This window comes from Dromiciops gliroides, chromosome 5 (genome assembly GCF_019393635.1).
Source record: "Dromiciops gliroides isolate mDroGli1 chromosome 5, mDroGli1.pri, whole genome shotgun sequence".
NCBI lineage: Eukaryota > Metazoa > Chordata > Mammalia > Microbiotheria > Microbiotheriidae > Dromiciops > Dromiciops gliroides.
In genome coordinates this window covers 242,377,807-242,397,273 of record NC_057865.1, presented here as the reverse complement: position 1 = coordinate 242,397,273, position 19,467 = coordinate 242,377,807, and the positions used below count along the sequence as shown (strand labels likewise).

General features: G+C 37.3%; 1 protein-coding gene across 1 annotated transcript in view; it reads right to left on the bottom strand.

Moving 5' to 3' along the window:
* CNOT2 (CCR4-NOT transcription complex subunit 2) overlaps positions 1–19,467 on the bottom strand; it is a 179,932-nt gene that overhangs the window by 104,048 nt on the left and 56,417 nt on the right. Inside the window, 1 exon segment of the mRNA XM_043966896.1 lies at positions 2,188–2,260. Coding sequence (XP_043822831.1) covers positions 2,188–2,260 — 73 coding nt within the window.

Below are 19,467 nucleotides of genomic sequence, written 5' to 3'. Positions count from 1 at the left end.
CAGGACAACTGAAGATATAAAGTCTCGATTTAATCTTTCTTAAAAGTCATATACATAAATTAAATCATGGAATTCTAGAAATGGAAGGGACTTAAAGGCAATGTTATGGCTTTGTTTTATTTAACCAATAAAGAAACTAAGGCTTAGTGGTTAACTTCGCTAAAACAATAATAGTATAGTGTTAACTTTATTATAAATAACACCTACATTTTATTTCAATTTATAAATACTTTTGTCACAACAATCCTGTGGGGCAGTTAATGAAAACAGTAGTATCTTCATTTTTCAGACAAAGAAACTGAAATTAAGAAAATAAGTGATTTGCCCAAGGTCACGATACTAGGAAATGAAAAGGAGACAGTGGAACTCAGGTCTCCTGAATCCAAATTAAGTTTTCTTTTGATTTTATAATGCTACCTTATTTAAACTTACTATCTCTTCTTTTCATATTTTTACTTGCTTGAAAAAAGGAACAAATGGACTAAGATAGATTCTTCTAAATCCAATAGCTACAACATACAGCAATGGGCTACTAGTTGGCTCTTATACCAGCTCAATTTCTTGAATCACAAAGTAATATTTCAGAGCTAGAAAGAACTGTAGAGATCACAGATTGTAAATCCCTTCCTTTACTGATGAGGCAATTAATTCCATATAAATAAACTAATTTGCTCTAGGTCATAAAACTAACTATTAGAAAGGAAAGGATTAAAAACTTCTTGACTCCCAGACCAGTGACTCTCTCTATCTCCTCTCCCCTACTCTGCTCACTATCCAATCTCTCATCCTAATTGGGGGAGGAGAAGAGACAGAGAGGGAGAGAGGGAGAGAGGGAGGGAGAAAGGAAGGGAAGGAAGGAGGGAGGGGGAGAGAGAGAGGACAAAAAGGAGATATAAACATATGCCCCACCTTCTTCCTTCCTTTTTTTAATCACCCTTATTACAACTGTCTGAGTATATCTAAATCAAGGTTCTATATACTAATTTAAAAAATTATTTTAATAAACCTATTTAACTGTATTTAGTTTTCTTTGTAATCCTATATATGTATTTTTAAATATTATTATGAGAAGTGGTCTGTGGGTTTCACCAGATTAACAAGTTCACGATATAAAAAGGCTTAAGAAACACTAATCTAGAATCTGGAGTTAAATAAAGACTGAGGGGCAAGCTGGAACTGTCAGAATGGGTAGAAGGATGTGGAGAGGAAGAGTCTCATGTTTAAATCTGGGTATATATATATATATATCAGAGTAGTAACTGAATTCTTCCAGACTGCTGGTAAAGGATGGCATTAAATAAAATGGAGAATCTTTGAAAAAAATACTCAAAGGCCATTTAAAAAAAAACTTCAAGTGATAGTTTCCTCAATTAACTTGTTTTTTTTGTTTTTTGCAGGCAATGGGGGTTAAGTGACTTGCCCAGGGTCACACAGCTAGTAAGTGTCAAGTGTCTGAGGCCAAATTTGAACTCAGGTACTCCTGAATTCAGGGCCAGTGCTTTAACCACTGCGCCATCTAGCTGCCCCCATCAATTAACTTTTAATGAAATGCTTTTTTAAAAAATGCTGCCTACCGTATAAATATTATTTAATTTACCCTTAAAACAACCCTAATAGTTGACTATGAGAGAAGATATTATTGACTGGCTTTATGGAGGAGAGAACAAGTAGTAGACCTGCAGGTACAGTAAGCTATTGGCAAAGTCCACATAATAAAAATGCCCCAACAACCAAACAAACATTGTATCAAACTGTTATGTTTCTCACTTACTTTTTTTCTTATCTGCCATCTTGCAATTTTGTCAAAACTCCCATTACAATATTACCAAAATTTGACTGCAAGAGTACAGGTTCAATCTTACCAAAATTTTTTGGAAAAGAATTGTTGATTCATTAGTACCATGTAAAAATACCTTTATACACTGACTAAAGTAATATTTTGGGTAGATTATATATCCAAAAAACTAAAATTTAAATTTTAGTTCTAAAGGAGTGTCCTTAATGACAGGCTATAAGCAATATCTTGATATGAAAAAAGTTGTATAATTTTTTCATTTGTCTAACAGTATGAAAGCTATTTAAATGTAATTACAATTTTTCAAACTTGATCATTCTGGCTAACATATGGCTAAACAACTTTATGAAAGTAAGTGACCAATGGAAAAAGGGAAAAAAATATGGTCTTACCTGGTAGTTTCTTTTCTCAGATAATGTATGTCCATCAGTCCTCACCATAGAGTCGTGTCCTTTCCTCACAGTACTGGAGGCAATCAAACAGAACTGTCACTCAAGGGTCGTGTCACAGGAAGGACCGCCCACCAAGTTCTCCCTCTAGAGTGGAATTATCCAAAAGCCGTCAAAATTACTAACATGTAAAAAATAAGAACAGCAGCAAAAATATCCAATATGATACATAAAAAACAAAATGAGAAAAAAACTAAAAACAGAACCTTTCTGTATTACATCTTAATAGATTCCCCTTTTGTAAACTAGGGGATGGCTGGACTGGCAGGCATGCTTTATCTGAAACAAGAAATTATCAGGTATGAAAAACTTCCCTCTCTCTCCAACTAAAACTATTTGCCAGAACTCACTACAAGGAAGTAGCCCACAGTGAGGGAAAATGGAACAGACAAAAAGACTGTCCCCAACGATTTTCTTTTGTAATAAACACTCCTGTCAGGTTCAGATGCTTCTCATAACTGAAGGTGGAGCCAAAATAAAAATTTCTGTTAAGAGGATGACCAGTGATTGACTATACAATGCCTTTTCCAAAGCTGGCTTTTCCCATAGTCTATTAAGAAGCAATTTCTCTAAAGTAATGTTATACTTATTTGTGACTAAACAATCACTTATGAACAGAATGCAAATAAAGACGAATATTCTGAATGCTATCATCATTTGTATAAAACCTTTCAATTTTCAATTTCAATACAAATGTATATGTATTATATACAGACATATGCATATATATATATGTGTGTGTGTGTGTGTGTGTGTGTGTGTATAGATATGTGTAGATATATATAACAGGTTAGAAGAAGGTAGTGTTGACCGCTTAATTTAAAGAGATGGCAACTCTGAATTTCCATGGAATGTGGAATACTAAAAATACTGTGGATGTTCTGAAATCATTCAAGCAGATATAATCATCACAAAAAAAAATACTGACAGTAAAAGTGATAGGTTCAAGAATTCAAAATGAAGAGTTGCAAGGATTTAAAAGCATTATAGTATGTTTCCTTGCCAAAAGTTTTCTCATCTAAGTCAATTTGAACAAAACCACTAAAGATGAGGTATGTAGTACCAAATCCTTATCTACCAGCAACCACAGTCAAAATAATTTATACAACAAATGCTGAGCATTAGGAAATGTGAGAGACCTAAAGCATCTTCTCTCAGGTTTTGTTATGGTTTTCCCCAGGCACTCAGTAAAAGCTTTTTACAGTCTTAACCACCCTTTAAAAATACTTCCTCTCCTAGATAATGAATTCATTGTCTATTAATGCCGGCAGTACAGCCTAAGAAGTCTGACCTTTGAACTTCAACACAAGAATAATTTTGAAGATGGAATATAAAAGCACATTAACTTAGATTCTGTTAATATGTCTTGTGACCCAAATTATCACATGCTGTTGGATGGACAACTTAAAGAATTCATCCTGTATGCATGTATGTACTTGTGTGCCACATCTGCACATGTATGCATGGGTATATGTGAGTATATATGTATCTGGGCCAGACAGTACAAATGGATAGCAAGTTAGTCCCAAAACTAAACAGGAGCAGAATGGGCTGGACTGTCTACAGGAAACTGCAATGCTACTTTGAATGAGCCCAAACCTTATCCCATAAACAAAGGCTTATCTTTTTAATACCAATATTATCCAGTGTAGTTTTATGGCTGAATAATATAAAGAATTCAAAATGACTATCAACAGAAAGCAGTTGGAGAAACAAATGGTAGCTGTGAGCCAGCTTCAACATGTAACAAATGGGAAATGTCAAAGAACAGGAGTAAAAGATACTCTCTGGGAAAGATAGAAACAAAAGATAGACTAGGGATAGTGAGTTGGGTAGGGTGTGGGATGCTAGTTGGACAAGCAGAGGGCTCCACATCATCCTGATGTCAGGAGAAAGTAAGGAAGACTTCCAGGGTGGATCTCTTATGGCAAATTTATGGAAGAATATAGCCAAGAATAAAGTAGGATGGACAAGGAGGGAATATCCAAATTGATGAGAACACAAATCTATTGAATATTGAAATTGTATTCTATTGTATGTATGATAAATCATGAGATCTTTGATCTATGGAATAAACTTGGCAGAAAACTGACAGACCAATCTGTCAGCCAGCCAATAACCATTTTTAAGTTCCTACGATATGCCAAGCACTGAGGATATAAAGAAAGGCAAAAGACAGAGAAGTTATAAACAAGATAAACTGGAGATAAGCAAGAGGGAAAATACTAGTTAAGGGGGATCTGAAGAAAGCCAGAGAAAGCCAGAAGGAGAATGTCAGTTGAATCTTCTAGTTCCCTGGAGTCAGATTAAAAAACAAAAAAAACAAAAACAACACTCCAAATTTCTAACTTTGGCCAAAAATGGGATATCGATTAATTTTTCTTCTTCAAATATCCTGAAATAATTTCTATCTTAGGGATCCATTCAATGACCCCCCCCCCCACATAACTTGCTCCATTAGGAAACTAAGATTTGAGATCTCCCCTGCATTCTCTCTGGGTGATCTCATTAAGTTTCCATGGATTCAACCAGATCGACATATCCAGCATTAAGTGTTTTCTCCTGAACTCCATCTCTAAACTGTCAATTACATATTATGTATTTTCAAATAGATATCCCATAGGCACATCAAACTCAACAGTCAAAATAAAACTTAGGTTTTTCCCAAATATCTTTCCTTCTTCCTAACTTTCATTTTTCTGGTTGAGGGCACCACTGTCTTTCCAGTCACCCAGACTGGTACCCTAAGAGTCACCTACAACTCTTCCCTCTCCCTACAACCTCACCCTTCACAGCCAATCAGTTGACAAGTTTTATTAATTCTATCACAAAATGACATCTCATATCACTGACCTCCAAACTCACTCAGCTACCAACTACCCTGATTCAAGCATGTATCATCTCTTATTTGAACTGCAATTAGTTTCCTAATTAGTCTCTCCAATTTATTTCCAGTCTCATCCCTCTACAATCCATCATCTATCCAGTCGACAAACTTGATATTTCTGAAGCAAATATCATTCTTGCCTCTAGGATAAAATACAAAATCCTCTCTTTGATTTGTAAAGCCCTTTATAACCTGGCTCCATTTTACCTTTCCAGGAACATTAATTTCCTTAACACATTCTTCAGTTCAGCCAAACAGGCCAACTTGTAGTTTCCCACATAAGACACACTGTTTCCCTTCTACATGCCTTTGCAGAGAGTACTACCCAAGCTTAGAATTCACTCCCTCCTCACTTCAGAGAATCCTCAGCTTCCTCCAAAACTCAGCTCAACTTCCACAGGTGGCTTTACATGGTACAGCAAGGAGAGCAATGAACCATAGAGTCAAAAATCTTTGTTGAAATCCCAGCTTTGCAGCTTACTGTTTGTATGACTAAGGGCATGTCACCCTCTGGACCTCAGTTTCTTCATTTTTAAAATAAGGGGACTAGACTCAATAACTTATACTGAAACACTATCTTCCAGTACTAAGAAAGATTTTAGGATCTATAATGCTAAGATTTCCGCCCCCCCCCAGCCCCCCGTTCTGAGTATTCTCTACTCCAAATTATGTCTACTTTTTCATATATTCTGTATTTCCTTTTCTATTTTTTCACCCAACTAAATGCAAACTCCTTGAGGGAAGGGCCTATGTTTTCTTTCTTTCTTTCTTTCTTTCTTTCTTTTGGGGGGGACAGGGCAATGAGGGTTAAGTGACTTGCCCAGGGTCACACAGCTAGTATCAAGTGTCTGAGGCAGGATTTGAACTCAGGTCCTCCTGAATCCAGGACCAGGGGAAGTGTTTTATCCACTGCTTTATCCACTGCACCACCTAGCTGCCCCCGGAAGGGCCTATGTTTTAAACTTTTTCTGTGTGTAACGAGGCAGCTAAAACATAAAAGCAAGTACTTGGTGAATTCTGAACTGAAGAATGAATAAATTACAACCACTATTTACAAAATAAATGAATAGGAATTTTCTACATGCCCACTTATTTTCTGTCAGGTTGGAAAAAAAAGAAGCTAGTTTCCATTTCTTTTTTCAATTATATCAAAAAAAGTTCCTCTACTACTCATTTTTTAAAAATATTCTTTGGATACAAAATCAAGGAATACATCTTTTATGAAGATGAATGATGATGAAGGGGATAAAATAAGTTAATTAGATGTTAAGGCTTTTATATTGGTATTTCACACAATCCTCCAAGTCAGGGAATTCTAACCTTTTTTGTGTCCCTCTTTGTCAGTCTAAAGTTTATGCACTCCTAAGAATAATATTTAAAAATGAATAAAACACAGAGGACCACAAGAAACCCAATCACTGAAATGCAATATTCTTAAAAACAAGTGCTAGGGAAAAAAGCTAAGAAAAAGCACTTTTCACAATGAGGCTGCAATCTCCCATAAGGCTGGGAGCATGTCTTCTCTATCGTGTGAAGTTCCATCAAATGGGGAATAAAAAGTCCTTTAAAAATAACATTTATATGGCATGGGATGATTATTTTTCTACTTTCTCAGAAATAAGGCTTTAGGTACCTACTCCTTTTGTTTAAGAAAACATTCTGAGTTATTCCCACAAGGCTGTTAGAATAAAGATATAATCCACAGAGATCTTGGATTTAGCCCTCTCACATGGTCAAATTCCACTTCACCAGAGACTGTATCTTATGCTATGCAAGAAAGATAACAAATATACCATAGGTTTATTGTTCTAGTGCCTGAATCAATTTTTTATTACCAGTGAGCCATTGAACTAAGAATCTAATCAACTGAAATACTATTCTGTTTTCTAGAAACAACTATTTAGACTTGAAGACACAGTTATATTACCAAAGGAAATAAAAAGTTCTCCAAAGAAAAACAGTCAAAGCTTAACTATATGAAAGATTGCTTCAAATGACTAGCAATACTGGAAGTGCTAATCAAAACAACCCCCAGGTTTTTACCTCAAACCCCAAACTGGCAAATGACAAAAATGGAAATAATCAAAATTGGAGGTGCTACACTGAAAAAGGCACACTAATACACTGTTGGTGAAACTGTAGCTATGGGTACAATCATTACAGAATATAATTTACAATTATGCTTAAAAAAAAGAAGTGACTAGGATGTCTAAACCCCAAGTAGAGACAATGAAAGCTAGTAACTCTCAACAAAGTAAGATATATAAAAGTCCCAAAACAGTCTTCTATGGAAACAATGTTGATAGATGGAGAAATGATTAAACAAACTGTAATACATAAGTATAATATAATATTATTGTGTCATAAGAAACTAATTCAGAAGCATGGAAAGACTTACATGAACTAAAATAAAGTAAGCAGAACTAGAAAAATAACAATGACTAAAACAACATAAATTATAAGGATGACAACAATAACAACAAAATGAAATTCAAATGCTGAGTAAATAGGAAAAGAGTTGAGAAAATCCACCTCCCTCTCTTCTTTGTATAAATTGGAGCTGGGAGATAAGCTGGGCCCAGATTATAGGTATGAAATATTGTATGTGCCATCAGATGTAATTACTGTGTTGTCTGGCTTAACCAAACTGTGCTTTTTCCAAGTCCTTTTTACTCTTTGTCATAAGGAAGAACTACATGGGTAAGTGACAAAAAAAGAATGAATATATTCAGAAATCAAAATAATACAAATATAAAATCAGCTATTTTAAAATTTTAAGGGAGAAAAAGGAAAGCAATTGATAATGTTATGAAAGTAAGTTAGCCTTATTGACTAACTGAAAATTAGATGGCAACATCAAAAGATTTTTTCAATACCCATCATAATAAATTATTCTATAAATGTCAGTTGTGCTTATGATAAAAGTTTTTCAAATCATGAAACAAAAAGAAAGATAGATTACTATTAGTACAATCTCACAATTAAAGACTTTGGTTTCAAAACTTTCTAAATTTGATTGTTGGCTTAATATTATTTTTGTCCCTAAGCAATGATAAATCTCACATCCAAGTGAGTTAAAGTAATTTTTTCTTTAAATATAAAACTTAAAACAAGAAATGAAAATTTACTAATAATTCATTTTTAAAGCTATATAGACCACTGTTAGAAACTTTACTTGGCAGAGGGAAGGAAAAAAGAAAAGAAACAGAGGTAAGACCGAATTAACTAGCAATGCTCTAGGGAACAAAGACAAGTCTTAAAAGAGAACTCAGAACTGTCCTCCTGATATGAAGCTATAGTGAAGTGTCTTGGAGATAGTCTAAGTTAAAGGTGAGGAGAGTCTGGACAGGGATGCTAGCCCTGTAAGGAGAGAAAAGAGGTAGGATGTAAGAGCTACTGTAGTGGTAGAAATAAGAAGTGGGCAATTGATTAGATATGTGGGATGAGGAGAGTCAAGAATGGAGGATGACTCCAATGTTGTGAATGTGAGTGACTAGAAAGATGGTAGTACCCTCAACAGAAAGAGTAAAATTACAAAGAAGGATGGGTTTGGAGAGAAGAATGACTCTTATTTTGAACGCACTGAGGTTGAAATGCCTAAGAAATATTCAGTTCTAAATGTCCAATCTGAAGTCATGTATATAGAGATAATGACTGAACCCATAAATCTAATTAGGTTACTGAGAAAAAGTAAAATGTAGGGGTTCTTAACCTAAGATCCATAAACTTTTTTTTTTCAGGCCAATGGGGGTTAAGTGACTCACCCAGGATCACACAGCTAGTAAGTGTCAAGTGTCTAAGGTTGGATTTGAACTCCAGTACTCCTGAATCCAGGGCCGGTGCTTCATCCACTGTGCTACATAGCTGCCCCACTCCCATGAACTTTTAAAAATATTTTTGATAAATATACTGCAATATAATTGGTTTCTTTTATAATCCTACATATTTAAAAAATATTCTGAGATGGGGTCCATAGGTTTCACCAGACTGCCAAAATGGTCTATTACTCACACACACACACACACAAAAAAAAGTTGAGAATCACTAGTATAAATAGAGGTAAGGACCCAGGGAAAAGCCTTGGGTACATCCACAATTGGTGGTTGAAATATGGATAATGATAAGGTGAAAGTGAAAGCAGGTTAAGAGAGAATTCAGTCCAGAAGAATACTCAATAGTGTCAAAGGCAGCAGAGAAATCAATAAAGATGAGAACATTTACTAACCTAAGTACCTGACAGAACATGAGTCCTTAAATCACTTTAACTTTCTTCCACCTCAGTTTCTTCAACAGTAAAAGGAGGGAAGGGGTTGAGATAGTCCCAGGCATCCCTATCAGCCATATATATATATATATATATATATATATATATATATATATATATATATATATATATATATATATATATATATATATATATATATATATAATCCCATAAGAATACAAAGCTACAGATTGTCTGAGTATTCAATAAATGCTGAATGACTCTAAGCTCATTAAGGGCACCTTGTTGTTCTGTACTTATTGTCCAGCACAACACCTGGCAGTATATGGTTTAAATACATTCTCCTTGAATAAAACATGGTTGTCAGCAAGATTATGAGTAATGCTGTTAGCATATTTTTATATGGAGGAAACTAGCAGAGTAGCTGTATGTAATGGAACTACCGTGTAATCCAAAAATTAAAATGAAACTTAAAACTCAAAATATAAATCCTCTCTAATTAAGCATCGGGAATACTGAATAAGGAGAAACTCTACTGACTAAAATGTGTACACATTATTTTTCAGAAAATAATTATTACAAATTTATAAATGACTAGGTATTTTAAGTCATTTTTGTTGGTGAGTCATTTTTTTTTTACTTGTGTCTAACTCTGTGACCTGAACTGGAATTATCTTCTCAAGGATACTGGAGTGGTTTGCCATTTTCTTCTCCAGCTCATTTTACAGATGAGGAACTGAGACAAACAGACTTATGTGACTTGCCCAGGGTCACACAGTTAATAAGTGATGCTGGATTTGAACTCACAAAGAGAAGTATTCCTGACTGCAAGCTGGGTACTCTATCCACTGTAACACTTAGTTGTCCCTTTTGAAGCCATTCAGGAATACATACATTTAAAAAGAATTAATGAAAATATACAGCATTTATTATTTTAGTATTCAATAGAAAGTCACAAAGATGCTTTCCAAGGAGAGGAAGGACCAAGAGACTTATCTAAAAGTTTTTCCATCTTTCATTTAGAACCCATTTTTAGGGAGAAAGCCAAAAGTCATGGGGGGAGGGGGTAGAAGAGTGGGGTTTTTTGCCAAATTTTTGCAGACTGTTTCCCCCCCTAGCCTTATTCACCTAACACATACAATACAATTTCAACAATTAAGTTAGTTACTATTCAGAAGGAGGGGTGTTGGGATTTATGTTGAAGCAACAATCCATTCTTTTCAAATATTTCAAATTAAACATTACATACAAGACACTGTGCTGGAAACTGAGGACACAACAAGAGTTGCTCCAGAAAAGCTAAAAGGAAGAAGGGAGGCAGGTGGCCAAAATGCACTGCTACACTGGACAGTGAGAAAAGAAAAAAGCAAAGGGATGGGCAAATACCACAACCCAAGTAGTCCCCTTCTTTATATACTAAATTCATTCCCTTATTCATCAAATATTTACATCACCCTGTGTTCAAGGTACAGTATAAGGGGATGTGACTTCCACAGAATGAGGCTCTACACTTCACAGCAGGATTAACATGTCACACACAGTATTTGTATTCTGTATTTTCTCAGGGAGCTCATTTCTAAGATAGGAGTGACCATCTCCCTTGCAAAATGACAAGCATCACTGTACATGTCACTAACCCCTCCAATCAGGTCCCCCTTCACCCCACACACACACACACACACACACACACACACACACACACACACACACACACACACTGCCAGGATAATAATACCATACACTTCTTCCACAGCTTTATCTGTCCCTATCTTCATTCACCACACCTGGCAGTCATCAAACCACCTACTTTTCCTTCCCATCTAATATGCAAACAGACCAACCTTACCCAAACCAGAGCACAATATCTCACTTCCCTGGTGAAGAATTTAGAGTGGTGTGCCTTTGCCTAAAAAAGAGCTAGGGGGAGAGGAAGGCAATAGGCACGTGTGCGCCAAGCACTGTGCTAATAAATGCTTTACAAATATTAACTGGTGGTCCTCACAACAGCCCTTCAAGACAGGGTGAAACAACAATAAACTTAGGTACCTTTAGTGCTCTAGGGGAAGAGCCAGGAAGTACTGATACAGTTGCTGCCCTCGAGCTACACAGCCTTCCAAGCCTTCTTTTCAGATGTCAACTAAAGCAGCCTTTCTTTAAATTTGTAGTTGTTGTTTGTCCTTCATCTTCATCTTCTTCTTCGCTCTTACAAAGGTTTATTTATTGAAAAGGTATTATTTTCCAAGAGGAAGAGGACCATTGACAACACCTGTGACGTCTTGAGCTAGATGTGAACTGAGTTTAAGTGAGGCAGGGTGCCCCAAAGTCAGCAGCCTCACTCTCTCCTCCTTAGTCACTGAAGTCCAGCGGCAAGACAGAAGTCAGGATGACTGGCAACGGCTCAAGATGCAGTGGATGGTGATGGCGCCCTTCATTTTCAAAGAGGATCAATGAAAAGGGTAGAAGAGGGTGCTTATGGTAAAAAGTGGTTATCATAGCGCCTGGCATAGAGTAACTCTTTAAATAAACGTTTGTTGTTCATTCTTCGTTTTTGAAGAGAACCAATGAAATGAAGGAAGACGTCTTGACTTGCAAGTAAACTGGATATAAATGAGGTAGAGTTGCACAAAGTTATCAGTCTCACTCTCTCTTCCTGAGTCATCAAAGTCCGACGGCAGGATAAAAGTCAAGCCAGCTGGTGATGGTCCTGGATGCAGCACATGACCTTGGCATCTCTGGTATCTGACCAGGCTCTAAGCACTCCACAGTGCCTGCTTTAGTCACCTTCATAGCCTTTGGAAATTGATCCCATCCACCTATTCTACCAGGAGAAATCTTTAGCATCAGTTTACCAGAATAAGGCTGCTGTGCATGCTACAGCTTCCTAGAGCTGCAGACTAGAGCTGGGTGACAGGTGGACACCAAAGATGGATGAGCAGCTCTGAAAAGGGCTCAGCAAGCCCTCACACAGGAGGTGCTAGTCCTCCCTGAACACCCTCATACAATGCTTACTCTACGAGCACACCAATCACAGACAGGTGTCTGGCTCAGTACTCCCTGGCCTCCCCATGACAAAGAAGTAAACTACTTATGGAACATCACTGGGTCTTCCAAGTTGAATCCAACTGCCTCAAGGAAAAAGAATTAGATATTTCTTCTCTATATTCCAAGTTCTCCTTACTTTCTTAGATATTAGTGCTTCCAAAGCTACGGGCAAGTTTTGTGTCCACAGTTTTGCACTGTCTTGTTGTTTTGAAAACTGATAATTTGTAGGAAAAATAATTTGAAAACATATCTTCATACAAAAGCAACATCCTGCCACATTTATGTATAAAATAGGGTTTTCCAGTAGATAAGAGCACCAGCCCTGGATTCAGGAGGACCTGAGTTCAAATCTGGCCTCAGACACTTAATTACTAGCTGTGTGACCCTAGGCAAGTCACTTAACCCCAACTGCCTCACCAAAAATAAAAAATAAATAAATAAAAGAGGGTTTTCTGCGTCTATGGCTTTGTGAAACCTGTGGCTGCACATGGAACCAGATCTAGGGCAACTGTGAGCAATTTGGCCAGCTTTCCGATCTCTAAATCTGTTATAAACCATCACCTACCATTTCCTTAAATGATACAGTATAATAAATAGGCAAACATGCCATCTGTATACTGAATAACGGCTCATGTGTAAATGCTTTTTGTGATTATTAAAATATACAATTCACCTAAAAGCATTACTGGATTCAGAGTAGTTTTGTCATTATGCATCTTCTCAATGAAATAGTTATCATTATATAGTGATCTGCAAATCTGAGATTAAAAAGTCTCCAGAGTCAGAAAGATTGGGAACCAATGTCCTACAGCCTCTTCCTCCCACCTTGGCTCATGCCACTTTCAAAAAGGTATCTATGTGCTAGGTACTAAGGTACAAAATAGAAAAGCAATATAAGATATGTATATAAATAAAATAAATACAATTGATGAGGAGGGGAAAAACTCTAATGACTAGGGAGAATGAAAAAAGGCTTTCTGAAGGAGACGGCACTTGAACACAGAATCTTGAAAGAAATTAGGGATTCCAGGAGGTTGAGAAAGAAAATATGCCACTTCAGGCATAGGGGACAGCCTATTCAAAGGCAGGTGCCAGAATGTGTGGAGGGCAATAATATTGAAGACTGTAAAGATTCTCCTTTATCCTAGCAGAACTGGGAAGCCACTGAAGCTACATGAGCCAGGGAGTGATAACAACCTTCCCCATGGATCAAATTCTGCCATTTGCAAAATGGCAACTTCTGAAGTGTCAGAATCGACTCTTCTGAGAATAAATTGCTTCAAAGGGTTCCATCAAATCAGGATAACAAAGTCAATCAATAAACAATTACTAAGCACCTACTACGTGCCACTCACTGTGTTAAACACTGGTGATAAAAGAAAGGCAACAAACAGCCAGTGCTCCCAAGGACTTAACAGTCGGGGGGGGGGGGGGGGGGAATAAGATACAAATGGAAACACTGTGCATGAACGAAGAAGCTACATACATGGTAAGTTAGAAACAATCAAAAGAGGGAAGACACTAGAATTAAGGCATGGTTGGAAAGGCTTCCTGGAGAAGGTAGGATTTTCACTGGAACTTTAAAGGCAGGGAAGCCAAAATGTGGAAATGAAGAGGGAGAGAGTTCCAAGTAGGGGAGTCTGCCAGAGAAAAATGCCCAGAGATAGGATGATTTTGCTTGACAAATAGCAACGAAGCTGGTGGCATGTGGTCACAGAGTATGGATGATGGGGAGCTACTGGAGTGTGAGTAGGGGGCAATCTAGTCAGACTTGTGCTTTAGAGGATTGTTTTCACTTTGACAGCTGACTTTAGGATGGCAGAATGGGCACAGACTTGTGGCAAGATGGAAATTAATCATTTCAAGCCATGAGATTCATGATTTAAAGATATGATCCTGGGACAGCTAGGTGGCAGCTAGGATAAAGCAACAATCCTGGATTCAAGAGGACCTGAATCACTTGACATTTACTAGCTGTGTGACCTTGGGCAAGTCACTTAACCCTCATTACCCCACCCCACCCCACAAAAAGATATGATCCTCAAAACATAAGGAAATGAAAACCATTCTGATGTTTTTTTAAAAATAACAATATTTAACTGGTTCTTTTTCATTTGTTTTAAACAATAGCTGACCAGTCATTGTAAATAGCATACCATTCAGATTACTGAAGACCACTTTAGAAAGCAAAGTTTTATTTTTCATGTGAAAACAAGTTTAAAAAATTGACAATAAAAAAATCAAGGAATTAAGGGAGTATAATATTACTAGACCTTAAACTATATTATAAATCAGTAATACACTATTTGATACTGGTTTTTAAAAATGATAATTAAATTAATGTAACTAGATAAATAAGGACTAGTAATAATCAGAGGCCCAGAGTTTGATGAACTTATAAATATGTGTATATATGTTTACCAAGGCATTCCAGTTTGAATTGTTGAGTAAAATGGAAAGCAGCTTTGCTGAAATTAAGTTTAGACTAACACCTTAGACTATAGATGACAGTAAGTTCCAAGTAGAAACACATTTTGTAAATGTCACATTAAAAAAAAAATCAAAAGAAAAGATATGCCTTTTCACAACTATAACTGGAGGTGAATTTTTAAATTTAATAAAATTAGGAGGCTTTACATTAAAAATATTAGCAAAGGAAGGAAGAAAACAAGTATTTACTAAGCATCTATGTGGCAGGCACTGTGCTAAGTGCTTTACAAATATTATCTCATTTTCTCTTCACATGAACTCCAGAAAGGAGCTGCAATTATTATCCCCATTTTACAGTTGAAGAAACTGAGGTAACCAGGTTAACAACATCACATAGCTAGAAAGTATCTGAGACAATACATAAACTCAAATTTTCTTTTACTCCAGGCCCAGCACAGCTAGCTACCTAAAACTAGAAAGAGCTTTAAAGAAGGACTAAGGAGAGAAATGGTAGAATGGAAGAAGAAAAAGAAAAAAACATCTGCATCAAATATCATTTATAAAATTCTGATATCTAAGGGATAGTGAGGAACTGACATAAATATATAAGGCCAGGTGCTATTCCTTAACTGATAAATGGTCAAAGAATACATATGAATAGTTATCAAAATAAAAGAATGACTAAATGAATGCATGCTCTAAAATACTGACAAGAGAAATGCACAGAATGGCAAAAATGACCCCAAAAGTCAACATTTGAGGAACTATGTCCCATGCAGTGTTAGTGGAACTGTGAATTGGTTCACAGTTTGGATGATATAAATTCAGAATTACCCTCTCTCCTGGAAGAAACCGGTTCCTACAAAACCTCTGCGCCACAGATTTCATTACTAGGCTTATACAACAAAAAAGTCAAAGACAGAACTGCAGATCTGACTGTGTTTCTCTCCTAAACAATCAACTTCAATGGCCCCTTTTGCCTTTATTAACAGATATAAACTCCATTTATATTATCACAAGATCAGAGACTTAGAACTAGAAGGAACTTCCAAGGCCATCTCATCTACCTCCCTCATCTTACAGATGAACAAGCTAAAGCACAAGGAGGTTAAGTGATTTGTCCTGGGTCACAAAGGTGACCAGAGACAGGATCTAAACCCAGGCTTTTGATTCCCAGGCACTATAACAAGTTGCTTTCTTTTGAAAGTCCTTCTAGGCCCCAAACTATCTTTCCAATCTCACTGTGCATCAATCAATCATTAAACATTTATTATTATATGGCAGGCATGGAGGGAGAGAGAAACCTGTGTGTGTACACAACTTCCCCCTCAGGCACTCTGAGACCCAACCAAACTGGACATCTTCTTGGTTCCTCACAATACAACACTACAGCTCCTGCCTCTGCCTGTGCACTGAGTATCCTCCATGACTGAAATGTCAACTCCATTCCTTCATCTGTCTCAGATAATCATTATTTCCTTTAAGAAGGCGCTCAAGTATCACCTTCTTTCTATATGAAGGCTTTTCCAATTTCTTCCAATTGCAAGTTGCCTCTGCTATTTTACTGCCTTGGATTTATCTGTATTTATTCTCTTTATATTCATTCTCTGAGTGTGTGCATATACACATGAGTACAAATATATGGAAATGCACACATATCCATATGCTGTCCTAAAAGTCTTACTGCAGTTTTAGATGTTATACTTTTGCAGACATCCTGTAAATCCTGGTGGTTTTCCCTATGAGAATACAAACTCCCTGGGCACACACATTCTTTCATCTCTGCATTGGCATCCTCAGCACCTAGGACAGTGCCTAGCATACACGGGGTGCTTAAGAATGCCTGCTAATTGATCCTGCCCTCTCTCTTCCTGCCTCATTCTTTCTAAACCTGTCCTTTACTCTATGACCTCCACTCCCTCTAAACCTTTGTGGCCTTTACTCTCCAGTCAGGACACTAGAATTTACCAGGTCAACTAGGTACTCTCAATTCTTCACCCCCAGTTTCCTATCGCCATTCTTGTGCTGCCTTGAAAAGCCATTATTTGCCTCCTGCCTCCTTGAGACTTCTCCAACATACCCTTGAGGCTGGCACTTTCTCCCTCACTCAGTTCAGCTTCCTTTTCTGGGTTGCCTACCCCCATTAGAATATAAGCTCCTCTGACAACAGAAACTGTTTGTATTTATCATAATTATACCCTCAATACTTAGCACAATGCCTTTATATAGTACGTGCTTAATAAATGTTTACTCACTGACAGCCTGACTTGTTCCTAGTGTCCCCAGCTGCTGAATATAGTAAGACATAATCATGAAACTGCATCAACTGGGTCCACTACAAATTCATGTTATCTCACTTTCATTTGGCTATCACTGTTGCATGGAAATCCCTTTATTCTTCCTTGACTATCTGTCTATCATGTTTACCACAGCAGCCACTCCAAAATGCTTTCCTCAAAGGAGTTCATCTAATAAGTTGGGGGAAAGGGGTGTGGGGAATATATTGAATTTTAACTTGGAAGTCAGAAGGCCTGGGCCCAAATGCTGGTCTGCTATTAGCAAGTTACTTTACTTCCGTGGACCTCAGTTTTCCCATCTGCAAAAGGGGATTGAAATAGAAGACCTCTAAGGTCCTTTACAATGTTAAATTTAGGTCTTATGCTCTCTCCATATTACCCATAATACCTTCTCTCAAAATTATCTCATCTCCACTGGGAGCACTTACATCTTCCCTACTACTACACACATAAAAACCTCTCTACATCTTCCATGTCCTTTTCTTTTCTGCTACAGTCTCTGAGTAAGAAGTGGTCCTCCTTTTGACAAAGTCTAACCCCTCTTCTACTTGTGCCCCTGATCCCATCCTTCATCTTTTAGAGGCTTGCCCCTTTAATCATTCCATCTGTTTCTATTTGCTCCTCCCCAACTGCCAATAAAAATATATCTAGGACTTAACTGATTCTTTAAAAACCTTCCTTTGATCTTGCCAAACCTTCAAGTTATCATCCTTTCTCAGAACTCAATCTCTCTCTCTCTCTCTCTCTCTCTCTCTCTCTCTCTCTCTCTCTCTCTCTCTCTCTCTCTCTCTCTCTCTCTCTCTCTCCCTCCCTCCCTCCCTCTCTCCCTCCCTCCCTCCCTCCCTCCTTACTCAAATCTCAGCCCCCTTGACTCATTTCATTACCCTGCCTCTCTATTGAAGGCTCTAAATATCTGTTCATTCTGACAGTCATTTCTTGACCTTTATCTTCTTTTTGGCTTCTATAGTTTCTTACTTTGTCCCCCAAACCCCTTGTCTCCTGAATATTCTCACCTCACCAGGCTTCTATGACATTGTTCATTCCTAGTTTCCTTCTGTGTCCACCTCTCAGCTTCTTTTAAACTCTTCTCCCTGAAAGTTTCTAATCACTCTCCAATTTTATGTGCTGAGTATTTTTCATCTACTGCTTCTCTACATGTAGTTGTTCCCTAAGACTATCCTGAGAATACTTCTCTTTTATCTCTATACTCTCATCTTTAGTATTTTCACCTGCTTCCCTGGTTTCAATTACTATTTCTATGCAGATAGGCTAAAATTCATATATTTAGTCCAAATCTCTTGAATTCCAGTCCAAAATCTCTAATTTCCTACTGGACATATCTACTTGTATTTCTAATCAACATCTTAAACTCAACATCTCTGAAATGAAAATCATTATCTTCCCCCAAAACCTGCCAGTTTTCTAAACTTTCCTATTTGAAATGAAGTAGAAAAGCATTTATTAAACACCCAACTATGTACCAAACATAGTACAAAGCACCGGAATTAGAAAGATAAAAGGAAAGTAGTCTCTGATATAATAATGAGGGGAGACAACACATAAAGGAGACTTGGCTTCAGATGAAAAAAGTATATGTTCCTTAACATCCAGAGACCTGACCTTGGAGAAAACAATGGCAGGGCAGATGGTGCCCAATGAGTGATTGTTCAGGTGGGATGGTGAGCTTCAAGGATAGAGTGGAGTGGGGCTCTATGTTACTTCAGGCAGAAGTGCAGGTGACGGAGACAACAGTCAGCTGAAAGTAGGTATCGCCTGGTGTACAGGGCAATGGGAGCTGAGATGGTCCTGGCTGTCCTCTACAGCTGCTCCTGTTCCACCTGGTTGCTCTGACAGACTGTTACCATATTTCTGTTGCAGAAATCACCATCCCACCTGTCCTCTAAGTTTCTAAGTTCAGAATAACCCCCTGCCTTTTCCTTCTCTTTCAGAAACACCATTTCTAATCAGCTACCAAGTCCTCTCAATTTTGACTTCTGCCACAGACTGAATTTCAGAGTTGGAAGGACCTGCATCGGCCACTTATCCCAATTTATATATAAGGGGTGGGGGGAAGAATCTGCTCTACAATATATGCAACCAATGGTCATCCAGATTTTGCTTAAAGATTTTCAACAGTACATTCACAATAAGGATGTACACCTTATAGAGCAGCTCATTCCATTTCTGGATATCTGTAATTATTGGAAAATTTTTACCTTATATCAAGTGTAAATTTGCCTCTTTGCAACCTCTACTCTCTTGCTACCACTTCTGTACCCTTGGGCAAAGCAGAACAAGTCTCATTCCCTTCCACATGATGGAGATTCAAAGCCAGTTTCTCC